Source organism: Neolamprologus multifasciatus, chromosome 10, assembly GCF_963576455.1.
Source record: "Neolamprologus multifasciatus chromosome 10, fNeoMul1.2, whole genome shotgun sequence".
NCBI classification, from domain to species: Eukaryota; Metazoa; Chordata; class Actinopteri; order Cichliformes; family Cichlidae; genus Neolamprologus; species Neolamprologus multifasciatus.
In genome coordinates, this window is record NC_140448.1 from 2,885,337 (window position 1) to 2,906,164 (window position 20,828).

General features: G+C 40.0%; 1 protein-coding gene and 1 long non-coding RNA gene across 2 annotated transcripts in view; one reads left to right on the forward strand and one right to left on the reverse strand.

Annotated features, from left to right (window-relative positions):
* LOC146509341 (uncharacterized) overlaps window positions 1-20,828 on the reverse strand; it is a 236,846-nt gene that overhangs the window by 103,052 nt on the left and 112,966 nt on the right. The gene's annotated exons all lie outside the window — the stretch shown is intronic.
* On the forward strand, window positions 1,603-15,765 carry kptn (kaptin (actin binding protein)). The gene is made up of 12 exons (XM_085175257.1): window positions 1,603-3,267; window positions 6,103-6,185; window positions 6,262-6,346; window positions 6,422-6,476; window positions 7,841-7,919; window positions 9,855-9,928; window positions 11,584-11,690; window positions 12,750-12,833; window positions 12,924-12,987; window positions 13,084-13,219; window positions 14,819-14,992; window positions 15,361-15,765. The coding sequence occupies exons 1-12, from the start codon at window positions 3,066-3,068 to the stop codon at window positions 15,523-15,525; spliced, it is 1,308 nt and encodes a 435-aa protein (XP_085031383.1). The 5' UTR covers window positions 1,603-3,065; the 3' UTR covers window positions 15,526-15,765.

Sequence of the window (20,828 nt, forward strand, 5' to 3'; positions counted from 1 at the left end):
AGAAATAATTGAAGAAATAGTTTTCAGTTGAATCGGTGACTTCTCATCCTTCAGTCGCTCAAACAAATGTGATTACAGATCAGGCAAGAACAAACTAATCTGCGCTTCAGCTTCATCTAAGCTAATTGATTAAAAGTAATAATTAATAAATGAATTATTGATTAATAACTCTCATGTGTGTCTACTATATACACAGCCTTCTTCTTCCACTCAATTCTCAGTGAAATGCTTTGACCTACCTGGGCTGGTTTCTTAAAATTTCTACATTAGAAAAGCACAATGCTGGTTGGACTTTATATGGTTTGAACAAATACCAATTTTGCTTTAAATAACATAAACTCAGGAGACTTTGACCTGCCGTTTAGTCTTCTCTACATTCCTCAGGAGTAAATCAGATTGGGAGGAGGACGATAGATAGATACCCCATTGTTCTTGTTTTTTTTAAATAAATAAATAAATAAATTTTTATTTATATAGCACCTTTCAAGACAAGTGCTGCACATAAGATTACAAGTCATAAAAAGATTTAAAAAGAGAAAATAAAACAGGCAATTTTTTTTTTTTTTTTTTTTTTTTACCAAAAGCAGTTTTAAAAAGGTGAGTTTTTAGTTGTTTTTTAAAAACAGCTACTGAGTCCACAGTTCTCAATGTTTGGGGGAGAGAGTCCACAGTCCCGGGGCCACAGTGGCAAAAGCTCTGTCACCCTTAGTCCTCCTCTTAGTATTTTTTATAGCAAGTAAGCCCTGATCAGATGACCTCAAAGACCTGCTAGGGACATCGGGCTGTAGCAGATCAAAGATGTAGGCAGGTGCCAGTCCGTGCACAGCTCTGTAGGTCAAGACCAGGATCTTAAAATCGACTCTAAATTTAACAGGAAGCCAGTGTAACTGAGATAATAACAGTGTCACATGTGAGTATTTTGTCAAAAGCCTCGCTGCAGCGTTTTGCACAACCTGCAGACGATCCAGAGAACCTTTGGTTAGACACATAAACAGCGAATTACAATAATCCAAGCGTGACAAAATAAATGCATGTATAACAATCTCGAGTTCAGAGCGAGATAACATCGGGCTTAGCTTAGCCACATTTCTTAAATGATAAAAACAAGACCGAACCAGAGATTTCACATGCCCATCCAATGTGAGACTCGAGTCAAAGGTGACACCTAAATTCCTGATAGAGGATTTAACATAAAGTGAGAGAGGACCATGGGCTTTCACTATCTGCGATAGAAACCTATCAGTTGCGCATACGAGGACTTCGGTTTTCCCCTCGTTGAGTTGGAGGAAATTTGCAGCCATCCAACGTTTGGTCAAATCTAAGCAATCATTCAGACGCTGAAGCTTAGATAAATCCTCGGGCATAAAAGAAACATTAAATCATTGTGCTAACCTTTACTGAACACAACCTGATCTGCAGCAGGATGTGTTCCGAGTTTGGGTTTAAAGTCTGCTGGAAGTCCCCTTTTCACTTATTCTGTTATTTACAGCATGTTTAGATGCATTATCGAGTCTCTGATGGGGAATACGAGTTATATGCACGAATTGTATAGCTTCCTAATTTCTAACTTGACTGGGTGCATTAATTCGGTGATGCAGAAAATATCGGCATGATTTTAATCTGCTGTTGAGTATATTTTAGACTGCTCGAACAGCAGCTCACAGTGCACAGGACACACTAAAAATACATGTTCTGTCCATCAATCAAATCATTTTCACTTTGATCTGCAGGTAAACTAAGGCGGTTCCCACATCTCATTTATTATGCTGTGAGACAATATCCTTAAATGTTTAGAGCTCTAATGTTCACCCTCCGCCTTAGAAATCACCAGAAAGCCTGTTTTAGCAGAGCAAGTTGTTCCTTCGTTGTGTACCCCTTGGGACAGACCCAAGCCGCACGCCTGGATAACACACAGACAACCATTCACGCCTAGAGCCAATTCAGAATCACAAATTAACCTAAACCCACGCGTGTTTTTGGACTGTAGGAGGAAGCAGAACCCACTGCCTGGATTTGAGCAGAGGTCAGTGCTAATCACCGCACTACGCATCTCTGGAATTTCTTCATCTGCATGAGTGAGTTAGCTCTGACCTCTGGTGGTTGACCATCAATGTATTCATGCAACTAATTGTTTTGTTGCAGCAATCATTAATTAAACACACATGCATATAATAATACTGAGTCAGGAATTGTCAAAGGTGTACGTGGAAAAATAAACTTTTAGAACGGAAATAAATGCAACCAGAAAATTAAAATCTCAGACAAAAAAAAACTTCAGCACATGCTTTCTTGTTTAAAGAGGAGGCATTTAGTGCCACTAGATGGCAGCACGATACAAGCGATGCACTGAATCTGTCACCCGTTTACTACACGAAGAAAAAAAGCCACGCGCTGCCTTTCATGGCGTAGTAAAGTGGGAGAATTAAACCAAACTGGGAGAAGTCTTATATTAAATTACAACCAATTTAAGCGTTTTTGTTCCTCAAAAATTATGGCTGATTTTACTCTGTAAAGGATGTGTGACATTTTAAATGCACGTAAAATGTCAGCTGGCAGCTGTGTTTTGACCACAGAATGAAGAAATTTAAGAGGAACAACGACAAATCTACCTTAAAATTACTTTCTAAAATATAGCAATATTTTCAATTATTCCGATAGCGGTTTCATCCACAGTGGCCCGGGTTTTCTCTCCCCTGAGCCCCTTATAGATATTAAATCCCATATTTCCAATGAACGTGAACGCAGCTCGGGTCAAACCCGGATGTTTTTCTTCATGCGTATTGTCTATGGCTATTCAAGTTGTTTATTATATCTTAGAGACACTCGTTAGAGGATATGTGATATCAGAATAAAATAATATTAACTGAGTTAATTTAGCGTCGACATGCAATTTGTGGAGAGTGTTAGCTGAATTTCGAAATGAACGAGCGGGAACATTTTTAATCCAACTCATTGTTGTGGAGTTTGAGGGCTCTGCAGCCACTAAACAAGCATGAACGGGGAAAAGTCTAAATGTTTAATACAAATCTTAATATAAACCAGTGACTGTGCTTGTATCCTGCAAGATGCTCCGAGAGTCGTATCCCTTCGTGGAGGACAGTTTCAGCCGCTTCCCGTCGCAGAGCAACATTTACGGGCTGTGTCAGGCCGGGGAGCAGGAGCTGTTAGCGGCCACTCTCAAGGGGAAGGTGGTGTGTTTCAGATACCAGGAGCTGCAGCAGAAGATCCGACCGGTGGCCAAGGAGGTTCAGTTCACTTACATCCCAGGTACGCAGGGGAAAGACGGGTCAAGTGCTCAAGAACTCAAGTTTGCTTATTTCTACTATTTCCTACACGTTAAACATTAGACCTAGACCTCCTTTCCTATTTCCTGGATCTTCTATCAAATAAAGAAAAATAAAAAAATCAAAAAAAATCTTAAAAGCAATTATAGAAGACAAAAAAACACAGCGATGCGCTGGCAACCCCTGGGTGTTAAAAGTAAGTAAGTAAGTAAACTTTATTTATATAGCACCTTTCACAGACATATGTCACAAAGTGCTTTACAAGGTAAAAACATAATACAGTCATAAAACACACCATGAAAACCCTGGTCTAATTAAAAGCTTTTTGAAATAAAAATGTCTTTAGCTGCTTTTTGAAGGTCTCCACTGAGTCCAAACCCTGTAGAAATAGGGGAAGTGCATTCCACAATCTGGGTGCAACAGCTTGGAAAGATCGGTCCCCTCGGGTTTTAAAACGAGTGTGGGGGACCACTAAAAGGTTTTGGTTTGCTGACCTCAGGTTACGAGTGGAGGTAAAAGACCACGAGGACGTCCCCGCAACACCTGGCGAAGGTCATTCCATTAAGACCTAAAGACATCGAATATATTGTTGGAAGAAGCTGAAGCCCGGGCACAAGATCGAGCCTGGTGGCGTTCGTTTGCCGCCTGATATGCCACATAAGGCATAAGGCAAGTAAATTATAGAAGACATGCGTCAAAGTAGATTTTTGGATCAGAACAACTTATACCTTCTCCTGTCGTGTATAAACTCCTTACATTTGTGTGACTCTTTGAAGAGACCTGACTGTATATTAACATCTCTGTGTTAACAGTCTTTTTCTTATGGACTGACCCCTGGGTTTGGAAAATAGACTGTACATAACAGATAGGGCGTAACTGCTGTCACCCATTGGTTCTGAACCATAAGACACAATCCAGGCAATACTGTGCAGTAAACAGCAAACCTGTTCAAAGTACAGGAGTCTGCTGCAGTTAAGTCAGGGCTCCAGCATGTGATGGTCCCTGTGGAGTAAGAGTGAATGGAAGTAAGTGGCTAAAAAGTAATTTGCATGACAAAAAAGCCACATAGAAACAGACAGGTTCAATGATTGGGGCCCCTGGTTTTTGGGGTCTCTGAGGTCTGACAGACTTTATCCCCTCCCCCCCTTAACAACCAATAGACTTCAAATGAAGCTATCGAACTATCTCAAGGGGCCCCAGTGAGTGGGGACTGGAAAGAACTCTTGTTTTACTCCTTTGTTGTTCAAATACTCAGATATGTGCACATAGACGTTGCTACAGAGCTCGTCCTTAAGGTAAGGAAGCTACACAACACAATAGAAAGACTGTGTTTCAACGTAAACTGCATGCACTGAATATTTTACTCACGTAAAAGTTTAACACTTCAAGCAACAACTAAACAATTGTACAGATTGGTATATTTCAGAATGACTTATAGGAATGCACAAATATGGTCTGATATTAGTCTTTTTGACTCACGTCATGTTTATTATTTCAGCTCACCCGTGGTTTTCTGTTGGGACGTTTGTTTTAGGCTGACAAAATGTCACAGATAGTAGGATGAAGACTTGACACAGTTATTGTAATGAAGGTTTTTTGTTTCCTTCGCCCAATCAGTGCATCCCTTCTATATTATTATAAAATGATAAGATTGTTGATTTATGGTGAAGACTGGAATTTATTGTGTCACAGAAGCCAAAACTTTAAAACCAGCCTTCAACAAAACAGATTAAATAAAGGAGAATATACATATTCTCCTGCAACCACATACAGCAGCGGTCCCCAACCCCTGGGCCACGCACCAGTACGAGTCCAGTCCGGTCCGTGGTCGTTTGGTACCAGGCTGCGAGAGTTGAGGCTTGGGTGTAAAATTGATGGTTTTCTGGGTTTTTTATCGGTTTGTATCGTTATTTTTTTAACGTTTTTATCGTAAACTTGGTTTCCCTGGGTCTTTTCCAGTGTGTTATTAATAAATCTTTTTTTTTTGTTTTATTTTGTTGTTATTTTATTTTTCCGCAACACTTTAAATGCCGGTCTGTGAAAATATTGTCGGACATAAACCGGTCTGTGATGCAGAAAAGGTTGGGGACCGCTGGGATACAGTATGAATAAATACAATGTAACAGCACTAAAAAGATACAAATGACAGAAAATCAAACAAAATAGAAAAAAAGCAAAATTAAAAAAATAATCCGTGGCCATAGTGATCAAACTTAAATACAGTGGTACAGGGAGCTTAATAAGTGAATCGGGTAATAAATGAAGGCGTTGTGATATGAGCAATGAAATGCTTTCACAACAGAAGAGAAAGTGTTGCTGCGTTTCATATAAATGGTGTGAAGGGTGGCGAAGAACTATTCAGAACTGATACATGAATGTGTTCTTTATTTTAATGGTGATGTTGAATATTTACTGCTTTAATATACGTTTTATATTTCTTCTTCTAGTCTGTAGAGTTTGCGGAGGGCATACATTTTTGTTTTCCTTTTAAATGACATCACAGTGTATTTGCTGAATATATTTTGTATTCTAAAAAAGGTTTTCAAATAAACATAAAGGGTTTGAGCAATATACTGTAGATGATATTGGTGGAGGTTAACAATATAGATCTTACTTCATGAAGGAGAGCATCTCTCTCTCATTAGTGCAGCGCAACAAAACAGATTTTCTGTCTTATAATGAAACATTTTCTCTGAATATTTATCCTGTTATTTCAGAAAAACAAACAAGATAAATCATTCTGTAAGCCTGAAATAAATGATAAAGCTGTCGGTCGTATGTTAATTCTGTGCTGAAAAGGTTTGACTCTGTTTTCTAGTTGATGCAGAGATCGTATCAATCGATGCTTTCATCAAGTCTCCACCCAAGAGAGGTCTGGTGGTGGGCATCACCTTCATTAAGGTATTGTAACTTTAAAATCAGAGTATGAACTGTGCCATGGTAGAAGCATACTGATTCATGGCTGATCTCCTCGCAGGACTCTGGGGACAAAGCCACTCCATTCCTGAATATCTACTGTGACTATGAACCTGGCTCAGAGTTCAACCTGGACTCTATTGCACGTGAGCGACGCATCGTCTGCGTGTGTGTTGTGCTCTCTCTGATATGTCCTGATCATGTCGTGTTTCTCTGAACAGAGAGCTGCCTGAATCTGGAGCTGCAGTTCACGCCCTTCCAGCTTTACCACACAGAGTAAGTTTGCTGCTGTACAAAGATAGTTCTTGCTGACTATAGTCACCATGGTAACTAACCTTGCAGATTTTGCTACATTGTTTTAACCAAGAATTAAAAAAAACCGAGCTCTTCCTGATCTCCTGCTGCAGGTTATGACGATCTTTGGGCTGTAGCGTCAATCAGAAATTACTAAGAGACAAATAGGCACAATATAGATGGTGGCTGTAAGGGCTTCACACTGAAGCTGAATATGCAAAATGTGATTTTTGGCAGTTCAACGTGAAAGATGACTCATGTAAAAGATATTCGTGACGTCTTGGCTCATGCTGTTTTTGCTTACATAGTGAAAGAGTTCAGAGTTGGCTGTTCTAATGGCCAAAACTCTGACAGTGTCTGAGTGTACGCCCTGCTGCAGCGTATTCCTACTAATCAAGCAGCATGAAATGACACGCTGATCAATATGATGCTGGCACCTGTGTTTGGGATTCCAGCAAAGAAGAAAATCCACTTTAGTTGAGGGAGCAGAAGCTTGTTTGTGTGCTGTGTGCTTCCCCTGCTGTTATCATAGAAACAGACAGCAGAGGAATAACACACATACATCCTGGCTCACATTCAGGAGGTGAGCTGATGTCCTGCCCAAGTCTATTAGATTCACGTTGGACAGTTTAGCTTAAAAATAGCTCAGAAAATTGCTTTGTAGACATTTTAAAACAAGAATACATGGAAAACAATTAAAAGTAAATAAAAAAATACATGCGCAATAATCATTCTGCAGAACTGTGGACCGTTTATATGATTATCAATCATTACAAAATACAGAAACACAACTCCAGGCTTGTAGCATTACAACTTTAGCTACTTGTTAAATATTTAATGTTTTTCTCAAGTACTGTTAAATCTATTGTTACCACATTTTATATCCTATTGCTGTGCTGAATCATCGTGTTTCTGCAGGCTGACTCAGTTTCTCAGCTGGAATCCATCATTTTTCATGAGCTAATACACGAATATTCATGAATGGGCTTTAGTGTCTTTATGGCTGTGCTCAGTCACTGAGCAGTTTAAGTACAGACTGTGTGTGTGTGTGTGTCTGGATAGTAAATGTAATGTATTTCTCAGGTAGAGCAGGTCGTCTACCAGTCAGGGTGTCGGTAGCTTGACTCCTGGCTCCTTCTGTCTGTGTTAAAGTACCAGTACAATTAAAATGCTTAGGTATAGATAGAGGCTGTATGAATGTGTGATTGGGTGAGTGAGACTCGAAGTAGAAAGCATTTAGTGCTCAAATTAAGTAGAAATATATCGAGGTAGCAGTATAATGTATTTAAGTACCAGTCCATTTACCATTTATCATGTGAGTGAGCTTCTCTCCCTCTGTCTGTCAGAGTGCAGTGTGCTGAAGGAGGGAGTGAGACGGTGTTTCTGCTAAGCGGTCATGACCAGAGGATCCACCTTTACAAGGAGGTCAGAGACAATACCAGATCAGTGCATTCTAATGACAACTTAAAATATTTGTCTCCTTCTCATTTGTGTATCAATGTATTCTCTAGTAAGTCCCTTTATCCATTATGTCGAGTCACGGTAGCAGCAGACTAAGCAGGGGATTGCAGACATTAGAGTTGGGAATAGGGCTGCCACGATTAGTCGACTAGTCACGATTACGTCGACTATCAAAATCGTCGACGACTGATTTAATAGTCGACGCGTCGTTTGAAGCTTTGTAAGATCACAAAAGACGCAGGAATAAGTAGTAGGATTTAAGAGTGTAATAACGGACTGAAACAGAAGATGGCAGCACTGCATGTACAAGGATGCCAGCTGCCGTTAAACCCCGAAGAAGAAACTGTCCCAGAATTCATAGCGCGACCCATCGCGGCCCTGCTCAGTTTCCATCAATGGCGGCAGCTAGTTAGTTTTAATGGTACTCGTATTATTCTTTCTGGGTCACAAAATAAACGTTTAACACATTTTCAGGTGGGAATGTAGCTGTGTAAACCTCAAATATCTGCTCAGTTTATCAAGACACCACATATTTTTAAAAGCGCTCAGACGTTTTTGGAGACGTCTGTTACCCACTAGCTCGATAGTTAGCCGGGGGCTAGGCTAACTAGAGCCGTGAGAGCACCGGACTCCCGGCAAATCGTTTTCAAACCCACCGCTGTCTTTTTGCTACTCAGGTTAAACTTATATAAGTCACTTAGATAACTTAAAAATGTTATTGTTTGGCTATTTTCAGTATTTTATTTGTTCCTGAGTAAATCGGTTTGGCTGAGATTAAAGTTATAGTTTTTACACAGCTGAATAAAAGTCAAGCAGACAGCTGATTATCAGAAGTGTGAGATGCTCGAGAATATACTCCGGTGGAGTTTATTAAACTTCACCGAAACAATCTGCAAACTTCATTTAAATTCAATAAACTATCATCTTGTCTTTAGTTTTAGTTAGCACATACCTTAAACACTTAAAGCTGTAAGCTAATGATAGTTATATAAGAGCAGATGCTGCTGGTGCAAAAAGTTGTACGTTTTACGTTCAATGGATGATGATCTGATTAGTCGACTAATCGCAAAAATAATCGGTGACTAGTCGACTATCAAAATAATCGTTTGTGGCAGACCTAGTTGGGAATCACCTCTCATGTCTAACCATCAGAAAATAAACGGTTGGATGGCTTCTCTTTGTGTTCCCAGTGGAAGCAGTGGGGAAAAAAATCTTCAAACATCTTTCTTTAAAAATATTGTTGAACATAAAGTAAAATCTGGCTTCAGACTTTCAGAAGAGGCAAAAAATAAAAATGTCTTCCACAGTGAGAGCCTGCTTACTGTGAAACCCACTCTATGTGTTGTCTAAGCTCCACTGCAGCTCAGCAGGGACACCATCCCTGGAAATTCCAGAGGGAGTGTTGGACCAAACAGCCATTGGATTTGTCTCAGTCATACTTCTGAAGCCTCATACTAGCAGGAAACTGCTAGTATGTATGTTTCCTGCTAGGAAACTAGCAGGAAACAAGAACTGTGCTTTGTTCTTCCTCGTCACCTCCACTGGAAGCACATAATAAAGGGATTTTGTTATGGCTAGCATGAACAGGAGGAAAGATCACAGCAAGTAAACCCTGCTTTAGTGTTCACGTAGGAACCTGAATATAATCAGACAGGAAAAATCATTAAAAACATTATTTTTAAAAGAATTTTATGAAAAAAAAGTCCAAAACTGAAAAAAAATCGTCTTCCATAATTTAAAATGAAACCATATAGATGCATGCAACAGAACTAATACTACAGGAAGCATTGGAGATAAAATATGATTGTAATCTGTTGTAACTTTGTATATCTGAAGATGTTTACTTTGATCATGCAAACATCAGCGTTGCATTCAGCTTGACTCTCTTGTGTCTAACAGAACGCCTCCTTGCATCAGTTTGAAGAGCAGCCAGTGGAGAGACTCTTCCCCGAGCTGCAGCAGCTTCCCAGCAAGTGAGTCCCTTCAGCTCTCATCTCTCTGGATGTGGCCGCTGGGCTGATTGGGTTTGATGAGGGATGAGCCTTATGTGTTTCTCTGTTAATCAGATTCATGATTTCCCACATTATCCAGCTTACTGTTCTGATCACTGCTTGTACAGTTTGTTTGTAGTCAGTTAGCAGGTCTATTACTATGCACAAGAACGATAATGTCATTATAGTGTCATTTACTGAAGTTTGAGTAACGAAGGAAGCATGGAAATGTGGAAAGAATGTTTTAAGATACGAAGTTACGAAGAGGATGGTGCATATAATAACAGTCAGCAACACTGAGAGTTGAACAATGAGACGGAGACAAGTCCCACATGTTTCAGATCTATCATCCAATCTTTTTCCACTTATCCGATTAAGGGTCACGACGAGGCTTGAGGCAGCTCCCATAGGGCAAGATGCAGCTACACGCTAGACTGGTTGCCAACCTGCAGCAGGGCTAACACAGAGAGACAAGCATTCACACCCTCAGTGTGGGGAAAGTCTTCAGTTTTTGGTCTTGTTCTTTGCTCAGTGCCTTCAAAAAATGTTGGATTTGTTGTGTAATACCTGCCTGACACCTCCCATACAATAATGATTTAACGAGAAACAAATAAATACAGATAATACTGAAACTCATAAAGTGATCATTGTTATACACCAGGCAACAAAATGAAATGAATAGATTTACTGTGAAAAAGAGCTCTGAAAGAAAAAGCAGCTCATCATGTCAGGACCTAAAGAAACTCAGCAAGAGATGAAAAACAAAGTCACTGATATCTGTCAGTCTGGGAAGTGTAAAAAAGACATTTCCAAAGATGTGGGACTTCAGCAAATCACAGTGAGAGCCATTATTAACAAATAGAAAAAACCTGCAATAGCAGGAACCTTCCTACCCAAATTACTCCGAGAGTGCCAGGCGCTTTCCTTTCTTTTTCCGACAGCTCAGGTAGGTTTGAATAGTTTTTTTCTTCATAAAATAAATTAAATTCATAATTTAAAAACTGAGTTTTGCATTTCCTCCGGTTATCTTTGAATATAAAAATTCCTTTGATGATTTGAAACATTTAAGTATGATAGATTTACGCAAAGCTAAGTAATCAGGAAGAGGCCAAATAATTATTCCCAGTACTGTAGCTCTTTGGGAATCACCTCGTTGGCACAAAAATATAATTTCATGCCTGTCGAACTGTCAGGCACATCTCTGGAAATTTTCCAAAGATTAAACTAATGAACTGAGAGCAATTTGTATTTTTTGTGATGGGCCGCTAGTAACGAACTGTCTAATGATACAAGTTAAAATGAGTTTTTTACTAAGTTGTCTATTATGTGTAGAAAGCAAAGATTCATCCCTTGAGTTTTAATCAAGCTGTTGTTTATTCAGCATAATAATAACAGCTTAACAAACAAAAGCATTTCTCTGAAAAAAGGGAAAAGTAGCCAGTGTCCAAAGAAAAAGTTTGAATGACTTCCAGAAAGCCTGAACAAGTGTGTCTACTTTAACAATGACAAGAACGTTTGGCTTCTTGGAAGCAAACTATGATAGTTGAGTAAATACTTTCATTGTTTAGTTATCGATACGAGAAAAAAAACACACGTATCATCTGTAAACACGTTTTTGTTTCCTTCTCTCTCTGCAGTGTGTTATGGATGGATATACTGAGCATAGCTGGAGGCCGGCGGCTCTCGGTGTTTGGCTGTCAGAATGGCTGTGTTGGACTAGCTGTGGTCAGCCAGACTGAGCTAGGTGAGGCGAGTGGAACGTACTTGAACGTTCCTCTTAGAGTCGCTCCATCACACGACTGTCTCATGATTCCTTAACCACCACTGACTTAGTCAAACTGAACTCCCGGCTTCTCTGCAGGAATGCTGAACACACAGTGCATCCGAAAAGTATTCACAACTTCACTTGTTACACATTTTGTTACATTACAGCCTTATTCCAAAAATAAATGAAATTCATTTTTCACCTCAAAATTGTGCATAATCACAAGGTGAAAAACCAAAAATATGACATGGATGTACATGTAAGTATTCACAGCCTTTGTTCAGTACTTTGTTGAAGCACCTTTGGCAGCAATTGCAGTCTCAAGTCTTTTTCAGTATGATGCTACAAGCTAGCACACCTATTTTTGAGAAGTTTCTCCCGTTCTTCTTACAGAATCGCTCAAGCTCCAACAGGTTGGAGTGTTGGTTCACTGCTATTTTCAAATCCATTCTCTTTCAATCGGATAAAAGTCTGGGCTCTGGCTGGGTCACTCACCCAAAGCTACTCCTTTGTTATGGAGGCTGTGTTTAGGGTTGTTGTCCTGCTGGAAGATGAATCTACTCTCAGCCTGAGGTCCAGACCACTCTGGTTATCACCAGGAATGGCTCTGTATATCGATACATTCATCTTTCCCTCGACTGGTCTCCCAGTTCCTGCTGCATGGCATGATGCAGCCACCACCATGCTTCACTTTAGGGATGTTATTGGCAAGGTGGTGAGAGGTGTCTGGTTTTGCCCAGACATGACACTTGTCATCAGGACCAGAGTGAGAGTTCTTGACTATAAATCTTTAAAATGTTAAATTAGATTCTTTCCCACAAGTAGCACAACATAGGTTAAATTCCACCATACAATACTCTCTACAATAAAACGTTGTCTAGTTCTATTAAAGATTTGTTGAAGTATGTTAAAAGAAGCCAAATCCTTATTACGTCCATGCAATATTAAGTTTATGGGTGTGTCTATCCATCACTTTGGCTCTATCATTGATGACTCCAAGTGTGTTTCTGTATTTGTGTTTGTGTGTGTTTATATCAGAGGTTTTGCAGAGCTGGCGGGTCCAGTTTGACAGTCCAATCTCTACCGTGCTGCTGTTCCCTCTGAGCTTCCACACAGAGGCCGGTACGATACTACACTGTTACATCTGATCTCTGCTTCACTTTGTGAATCTGCAGCGCACCTCAAGATTGTCCGTTTCTTTTTCTTTTCCAGGTGTGGAAATGGAAAGCTATAACCTACTAGTGGCCAGTACCATAGAGATGGCAGTTGTGTACAGGTCAGAGACAAATGAATGGTTTTGTGCAGTTTTGCTTTCTCTCTGAAGACGAAGAAATTGTAGTTGTTTTTTTTTGTTGCATGTCTTTTATTGCAGAGATGTCCAGAAGCACGGTTTGTCCCAGGCCACATGCCTCTTGGAAAGTGACCAGTGGGATGCAGTAGTTTGTGCTCTGGTCATCGATCTGGATTTTGATGGGCAGAAGGAGGTGCTGTTGGGCACATATGGACAGGTAAGACCTTTACTAATGAATAGTCTGTATTTTATTTATTTATTTAATTTTACTTTTTTAATAAAAGTCAATGTATTTATCCATCTCTTAACACTTAAACCCTTGGCCTGAAGCCCTTAGCTCCATGATTGATGGTTGCCATTGAACACAAATCTTTTTCACTGTTTGCCACTTAAGATAAAGGCTCAGTCATTTCATGGAAATGCTACTTATTGTAGGTCTTAACTGGGAAAAAAGGAGTGCATTTATTGAACTACTTGTAGCTGTAGAAAAATCATTTCTACTCTGGTGATTAGTTTCACCAGCAGGATGCTGTGGATGTGTGGGATTGACTCAAAACAAACTGTTTGTTCACAGCAAAGAAGGGAAATATGAGCCAGTGCATTGTTGTGACTTCTTGATCTGTTTTTAATAGTTTTTGAATATTAATGGACCTCGCTGGCTCAGAGGAATAAATGAAACATAGGCACCGTATCGTTAGCAGGATACACTAACAGCTTTCTGTCTTCATGGGATTTTCTGATTGTAAGAATATAGAAGATCTGCTCATGAATAAAGTGGCAAAGTAGGTACAGAGGAAGTGAGTATGATTGAAAGGGAAAGATTATAGGTTTTGTTTTTTGATTTAAAATGATAGAGTTATTAGGGCTGGGCTATATCATACCATTCATGGTAATACCGGTGTAATGTTGGGCAACGATAGGAAAATGAGATATCGCGATAGAATTTGGGTAAAACGCGCATGCACAGTGCCTTTGTTAACATAGGCACATGGCGGCGACGCAGAATGAGAAGAGCGAAAGTGGATCGTTGAATGAAACGATGAACCAGAATTGGTTTGTAAAAATGCTGCAACTTCAGTGGTGTGGAACTGGTTTAGCTTTTGTCTGTCAGATACACAACAAAGCACTATTTTTGGTAGCGCATGCTAGCGGGCCGTCGTTATTACCGTGTTGTTTGGAAAATACGGCACACTTAAAATCAATCCTTTGATTTTTCTGAAAATCGACAGAGCCCCTTATAATCCCGTGTGCCTTATGTATGAACTCTGGTTGTGTTTACTGACCTGGAAACGATTTTATGTACACGGCGCTCGAAAATCTGTCAAATGTTTCGGTATGATTTTGCTAAGCTACGAAGCCGCACCGCTTGATGGATTGTCGGAGCATTACGGCTATCGTAGGTGGAGCCTCGTGGAGTGATACGTACTGTGCTTCAACATAATATTACCGTATTGTGTGTGTATAACCTCTTTTTAAGTGTTGTGGATATTATACATGGTTATGCTGAGGATATGTCGGCCAGTTTCCACTGGAAATGCCTTTTGGTTAAACTGTCAGCAAGGATTTGCATTTGCACTGCAAATTTTTATATAACTTTAATGCACTTAAAACAGCTGCTTGTTTAAGTGAAAATACATTGATTTTTTTTTTTTTGCACTAATAAAGTTGAGGAGTTGTAAAGTATTTTGTCTCGTGTCAATTATATCGTCAGTTATATCGTTATCGCAAATTTTCAAATGTATATCGTGATAAATATTTTTGGTCATATCGCCCTGCTCTAAGATTTATATATAAATCCTCCTTTTCTGTAATGCAGGAATTGCTGTGTTATAAATTCCAGCCCATGGGAAGTGGACAAAATGGACAGTTTCAGCTGCAGTGGAGACGGAGCTTCAAGAGTCCTTTGCTGTCCCTCATATACTTGGATTTAACTGCAGATGGTTTGAGAGAGCTGGCTGTTCTGACACTGAAGGGACTGCACATCTTACAGGTTTGTAGCTGAAACCTGTGTGACAGTCATGGTACAGTCATGGTCACCGTCTGCTGAACTCGAGCTAAGAAGAAGTATTTGAGCTGACATCGAGTTGCCAGCTGCAGAACTTTAAAAGGGAAATGATTTCATGTGGTTTTTAGCTCACGTTTATGCCTTCATTAATGATTTTAGTGGGATTTCGCCTTCAGAATGAGCTTTTGTGATTCAAGTGCTGTTCTTCATCACTGAGCAGCTGGAATGAGAAAGCATCCATATTAAGCTCCAGAGAAAATGATCTGCTTGTGGAAAAATAAATATCTTAATCCACACGTTAGCGTTGTCAGCCCTGCAGACACTCATTATTTCACTCCCCTTTGTCTTTGCAGCACAGTCTCTCCAGCACCGCTGATTTGGTCCTTGAGCGGCTCACACAAAGGGTGTCAGCGCTAATGGCCAGCTCGGAGGTGGAGTCAGCGAGAGCACAACACACTGAAGACAATGAGGCTCCAGCTCAGAAACTGGAGTGTATAATGCAGACACCCTCAGATTAACAAATGTATTGCATTTTTCTCCTCACGTGTAAATCCTAGTGGTTCAGAATGAAATCTCTTGAAGGTGCAACGTGACGATTTTTCTCAGGGGTTCATCTTCCTGGAGGCTGATGAGAGACACTGGTTTCAGAAGTCATGTAACTGCTCAGGTCTGCTTCATGGTATAGTTGTAAAAAAGGCTGAATTCTGACATGATGACAGTGTACAGTTATTTACAGGTAATAAAGGACATCATATTTATATCCTGTTTTTGTGTGATTTGATCTTTCCCTGTGTCAAGGAGGTTAGCTGATTGGTTTGTTTGTTTTTATGGCTTAGCAGATTCAGTAGAGCACAGGTGTCGAACTCCAGGCCTCGAGGGCCGGTGTCCTGCAGGTTTTAGATGTGTCCTTGATCCAACACAGCTGATTTAAATCGCTAAATGACCTCCTCAACATGTCTTGAAGTTCTCCAGAGGCCTGGTAATGAACTAATCATGTGATTCAGGTGTGTTGACCCAGGGTGAGATCTAAAACCTGCAGGACACCAGCCCTCGAGGCCTGGAGTTTGACACCCCTGCAGTAGAGTGATAAAGTTAAATCTTTTCTGACATTTTATTTATAATAAAACACATTGTTACTTCTGTAACATGCCACAGGTTTCCATCTTAAGTATGTTGCTTACACTTAAAGCCTAGCTCAGTGCAGAACAGTCACCAAGAGTTTGCTCCTCCAGAAGGTGATTATTTTGATTAATAATGCTACAGCTTTACTGCTCATGACACTGGTTACTGTGGCTCCTCAAGATGAAAACAACAAATCACATCATTCAAAAATGCAGAAAATGTGCAAAGCTGGACAAAAAATGCTTTTCTACCAATATAGATGACCTGATCTGGCTTTCATTTGTTGAGCTTTGTATTCTTTTAGGCATAAGTAGTAATGGCTTCACTCTGACAAGATACCACTCTTTCAAAATTATTCTTTAACAATATAAACATTGCAATCTTTATGTGTTTATATGTGTAAAAAACACAACCAATTCAGCCTTCGTTCGAACAAAAGCATACAATTGATTGTCCCAAAAATCAGAACAGAATTGGGGAAAAAGGCTTTTAAATATGCTGCCCCTGCTTCCTGGAATAATCTGCAGAAGGAACTGAAATTATCAGAATTGGTTACCTTGGGAGAGTTTAAGTCTGATTGTCTGTGAAGGTTCTCAGTCATCCAGGTCATTGTAGTCAAAGGAGCTTGCAAAGAAAAGCGTCTGGACTTCTTTAAGTTGCTTGAAGACGTTTCACCTCTCATCCGAGAAGCTACTTCAGTTCTACTGAAGAAGCTTCTCGGATGAGAGGTGAAACGTCTTCAAGCAACTTAAAGAAGTCCAGACGCTTTTCTTTGCAAGCTGCTTTGACTTTAAGTCTGATTGTTTTTAATGTAGTGTGATTGTTTTTAATGTACTCTTAATTTGATCTGTTATTGTATATTTTACACATGTTTGTATGGGATATTGTATTTGTTTTAAATGTTATATACCTATGTGGTATGTGTTTTTTGTTGCCATGATGCCAGGTCTCTCTTGGAAATGAGATTTTTAATCTCAATGAGATTTTTTACCTGGATAAATAAAGGACTAATAAAAAATCTTATACCCCAGCAAACATGCTCCTTTGCGGCCCAAATGAGGACAAGGTGGGCAGACCCAGCCCACACAAACCAGAGCAGACTGTGGGCGGCAGTACTAGTGTCAAAGGTAGAGCACGAGGCCCAGATTAAGCAGAGTGGCCAACCAGACCCCGTGGTTTGGGACCCAGATATGCCCCAAATTTCACACTACTGGGACTGAGACCACCATGATGAATTACTGCCAGTGTGGAAACTGGACCAAAATGTTATAAGATACTTGAAGCCACTTTTTTATTCACAAAGGATTTTTACAGTTTTTATTCATTTATTGTTTTTTTAACACACTGGATGCATTTGCTGACACAACCGAGAAGGCATTTATGTCCCCCACCATAGCGCAAACCAGGCAGATTTTGCTTGACAGTCACACATGTAAAAAAAAAAAATCAAACTACAAAACTCTAGCACCACTTGGCCTCAAAGGGAAAATAAGAACTCAAATCCTATCAACAGCTTAGTCTCTTGGAAAATGGAATATGGCTACTTAGTTCAATTTTATTTATATAGTGCAACAACCTCACAACAGTCGCCTCAAGGTACTTTATAATGCAAGGTAGAGACTCTTCAATAATACAGAGAAAACCCCAGAAATCAGATGAGCCCCTATGAGCAAGCGCTTTGGGAGAGTGGGAAGGAAAAACCCATTTTCAACAGGAAGAACAGGACAAGACATGCTGAGAGTAAGTAATGATTAAATGCAGAGTGGTGAAAAAGCTGAGTAAAGAACAAACAGTGCATCGTGGGAATCCCTCGACCTATTGCAGTGTAACTAAGGGAGGATTCTGGATAACCTGATCCAACCTTTATGCTTTTTAAAAAAAGGAAAGTTTGAAGCCTAATCTTAAAAGTAGAGATAGTGTCTGTCTCCTGAGTCCAAACTGGAGCTGGTTCTACAGAAGTGGGGCCTGGAAGCTGAAGGCTCTGCCTCCCATTCTGCTTTTAAATACTCCAGGAACCACATTATTTATTTAAAAGCACCTTTCAAGACACCCAATAACACTTAATATAGAATAAGACACATAATAGAACAATGACAATGAATAAAAAAACAAAAAGCACAAGATAAAATAATTAGTTTACAGTGAATATGCAGATTTGAACAGATGGGTTTTGAGTTGGGATTTCCAGCAGGCTGGGAGCAGAGCAGCTGAAGGCTTTGCTTCCCATAGTGGTGAGGCCAAAGAAGGCAGAGCAAGTTGGATAGAAGAAGATCGAAGTGAGCGGGCAGAAGAAGTAATGCTTAACAGATCAGAAAGGTCAGGAGGTGCTCCTCCTATTATGAAGACTAGAGGGCCTAAGACCGAGCCTTGGGGAACACCAGAAGTGACTGGGAATAGACGAGAGCGGCATGATTTCAGTCGAATAAACTGAAATCATTCCTTTATTGCACACGTGTAAGTCAGCAGTCCTGCATATTCATTTAATACGCACACTGAAGGACATGTTCTGGTCAAAAACGACTCCTAGATTCTTCAGTGTTACTGGAGGTCAATGTAATGCCATCCTAGTAAGAATCTGGTGTAATAAAACAATGGTTTCATCTTCTCCACAGTAGTCACCTGTTGTTATTCTCCATGGGCAGGGGAGTATGTATGAGCGTGGTTGTGGTGCTGGTCTCTTGATACTCTACAATGAGTGGAAAGTAGAAAAAAATCTAAAACTATGCCTCATTTGAGTCCATTGTTTTACAATAGACTCCCACTATACTTGATAAGTCTATCGCCTACCCAAGTTGAACAAGGACTTCTTAAGTGAATTTTCTGAGTTTGCTAATTCAGTCTGTTCCATGTCCTGAAATGTTTTTCTGCTGGATGATTTTAATGTACATATGGACTATCACTAATAATCTTACAGGGGATTTCACATCATCTCAATAGTTTTGGCCTGGAGCAATTAGATTTTTCCTATCCACTCTTAAGTTCATATTTTTAGCCTTATCTGTTGTTCTGTTATTCCTCAGAACTGAGTAACATCTGACCTCTATATCAGTCTATAAGCTGTTTTTTAATGTTATTATCTAAAACAAACTCTTTTCACTCTGTTTCATATTGCAACATTAAAAACATTGATACAACTGCCTTTTCCAGTGGAATTGACAGCATGCATGATAGACCCAGTTTATCTGTTTCTGATGAACTGGTATCCTTTAACAATAGACTACACGGTCTTCTGCTCCTTTGAAAATTTGAACTGTTTTTTATATCCAGTCCACTCCCTGCTTCACCCCAAAATTGCCTCAGCTTAAAGTTAAAGGCTGCCACTTGGAACACCTCCATACAAAGACCTGTCTTGTTGTTCTTAAGAATATGCACTTTAATTCAATTCAATTCAATTCAATTTTATTTATATAGCGCCAAATCACAACAAATGTCGCCTCAAGGCGCTTCATAGATACAGAGAAAAGCCCAACAATCATATGACCCCCTATGAGCAAGCACTTTGGCGACAGTGGGAAGGAAAAACTCCCTTTTAACAGGAAGAAACCTCCGGCAGAACCAGGCTCAGGGAGGGGCGGGGCCATCTGCTGCGACCGGTTGGGGTGAGAGAAGGAAGACAGGATAAAGACATGCTGTGGAAGAGAGACAGAGATTAATAACAGATACGATTCAATACAGAGAGGTCTGTTAATACATAGTGAGTGAGAAAGGTGACTGGAAAGGAAAAACTCAATGCATCATGGGAATCCCCCGGCAGCCTACATCTATTGCAGCATAACTAAGGGAGGATTCAGGGTCACCTGGTCCAGCCCTAACTATATGCTTTAGCAAAAAGGAAGGTTTTAAGCCTAATCTTAAAAGTAGAGATAGTGTCTGTCTCCCGAATCCAAACTGGAAGCTGGTTCCACAGAAGAGGGGCCTGAAAACTGAAGGCTCTCCCTCCCATTCTACTTTTAAATACTCTAGGAACAACAAGTAGGCCTGCAGAGCGAGAGCGAAGTGCTCTAATAGGGTGATATGGTACTACAAGGTCATTAAGATAAGATGGGGCCTGATTATTTAAGACCTTGTATGTGAGGAGCAGGATTTTGAATTCAATTCTGGATTTAACAGGAAGCCAATGAAGGGAAGCCAAAACAGGAGAAATATGCTCTCTCTTTCTAGTCCCTGTCAGTACTCTTGCTGCAGCATTTTGGATTAACTGAAGGCTTTTCAGTGAGTTTTTTGGACATCCTGATAATAATGAATTGCAGTAGTCTAGCCTGGAAGTAATAAATGCATGAACTAGTTTTTCAGCGTCACTCTGAGACAGGATATTTCTAATTTTAGAGATGTTGCGCAAATGGAAGAACGCAGTCTTACATATTTGTTTAATATGTGCGTTGAAGGACATATCCTGGTCAAAAATGACTCCAAGGTTCCTCACAGTGTTACTGGAGGCCAACGTAATGCCATCCAGAGTAAGAATCTGGTTAGATACCATATTTCTAAGCTTTTCAGCGCCGAGTACAATGACCTCAGTTTTATCTGAGTTAAGAAGCAGAAAGTTAGTGGCCATCCAAGTCTTTATGTCTTTAAGACATTCCTGCAGTTTAACTAATTGGTGTGTGTTATCTGGCTTCATGGACAGATAGAGCTGGGTGTCATCTGCATAGCAGTGAAAATGTATGCTATGTCTTCTAATGATGCTGCCTAGGGGAAG

Bases quoted from the DNA above. Each gene is read 5' to 3' on its own strand.
- kptn (XM_085175257.1), top strand. From the start codon at position 3,066: ATGCTCCGAGAGTCGTATCCCTTCGTGGAGGACAGTTTCAGCCGCTTC. The intron at 9,929-11,583 runs GTGAGTCCCTTC...CTCTCTCTGCAG, and splicing joins CTGCAGCAGCTTCCCAGCAA to TGTGTTATGGATGGATATAC. The intron at 12,988-13,083 runs GTCAGAGACAAA...CTTTTATTGCAG, and splicing joins GAGATGGCAGTTGTGTACAG to AGATGTCCAGAAGCACGGTT.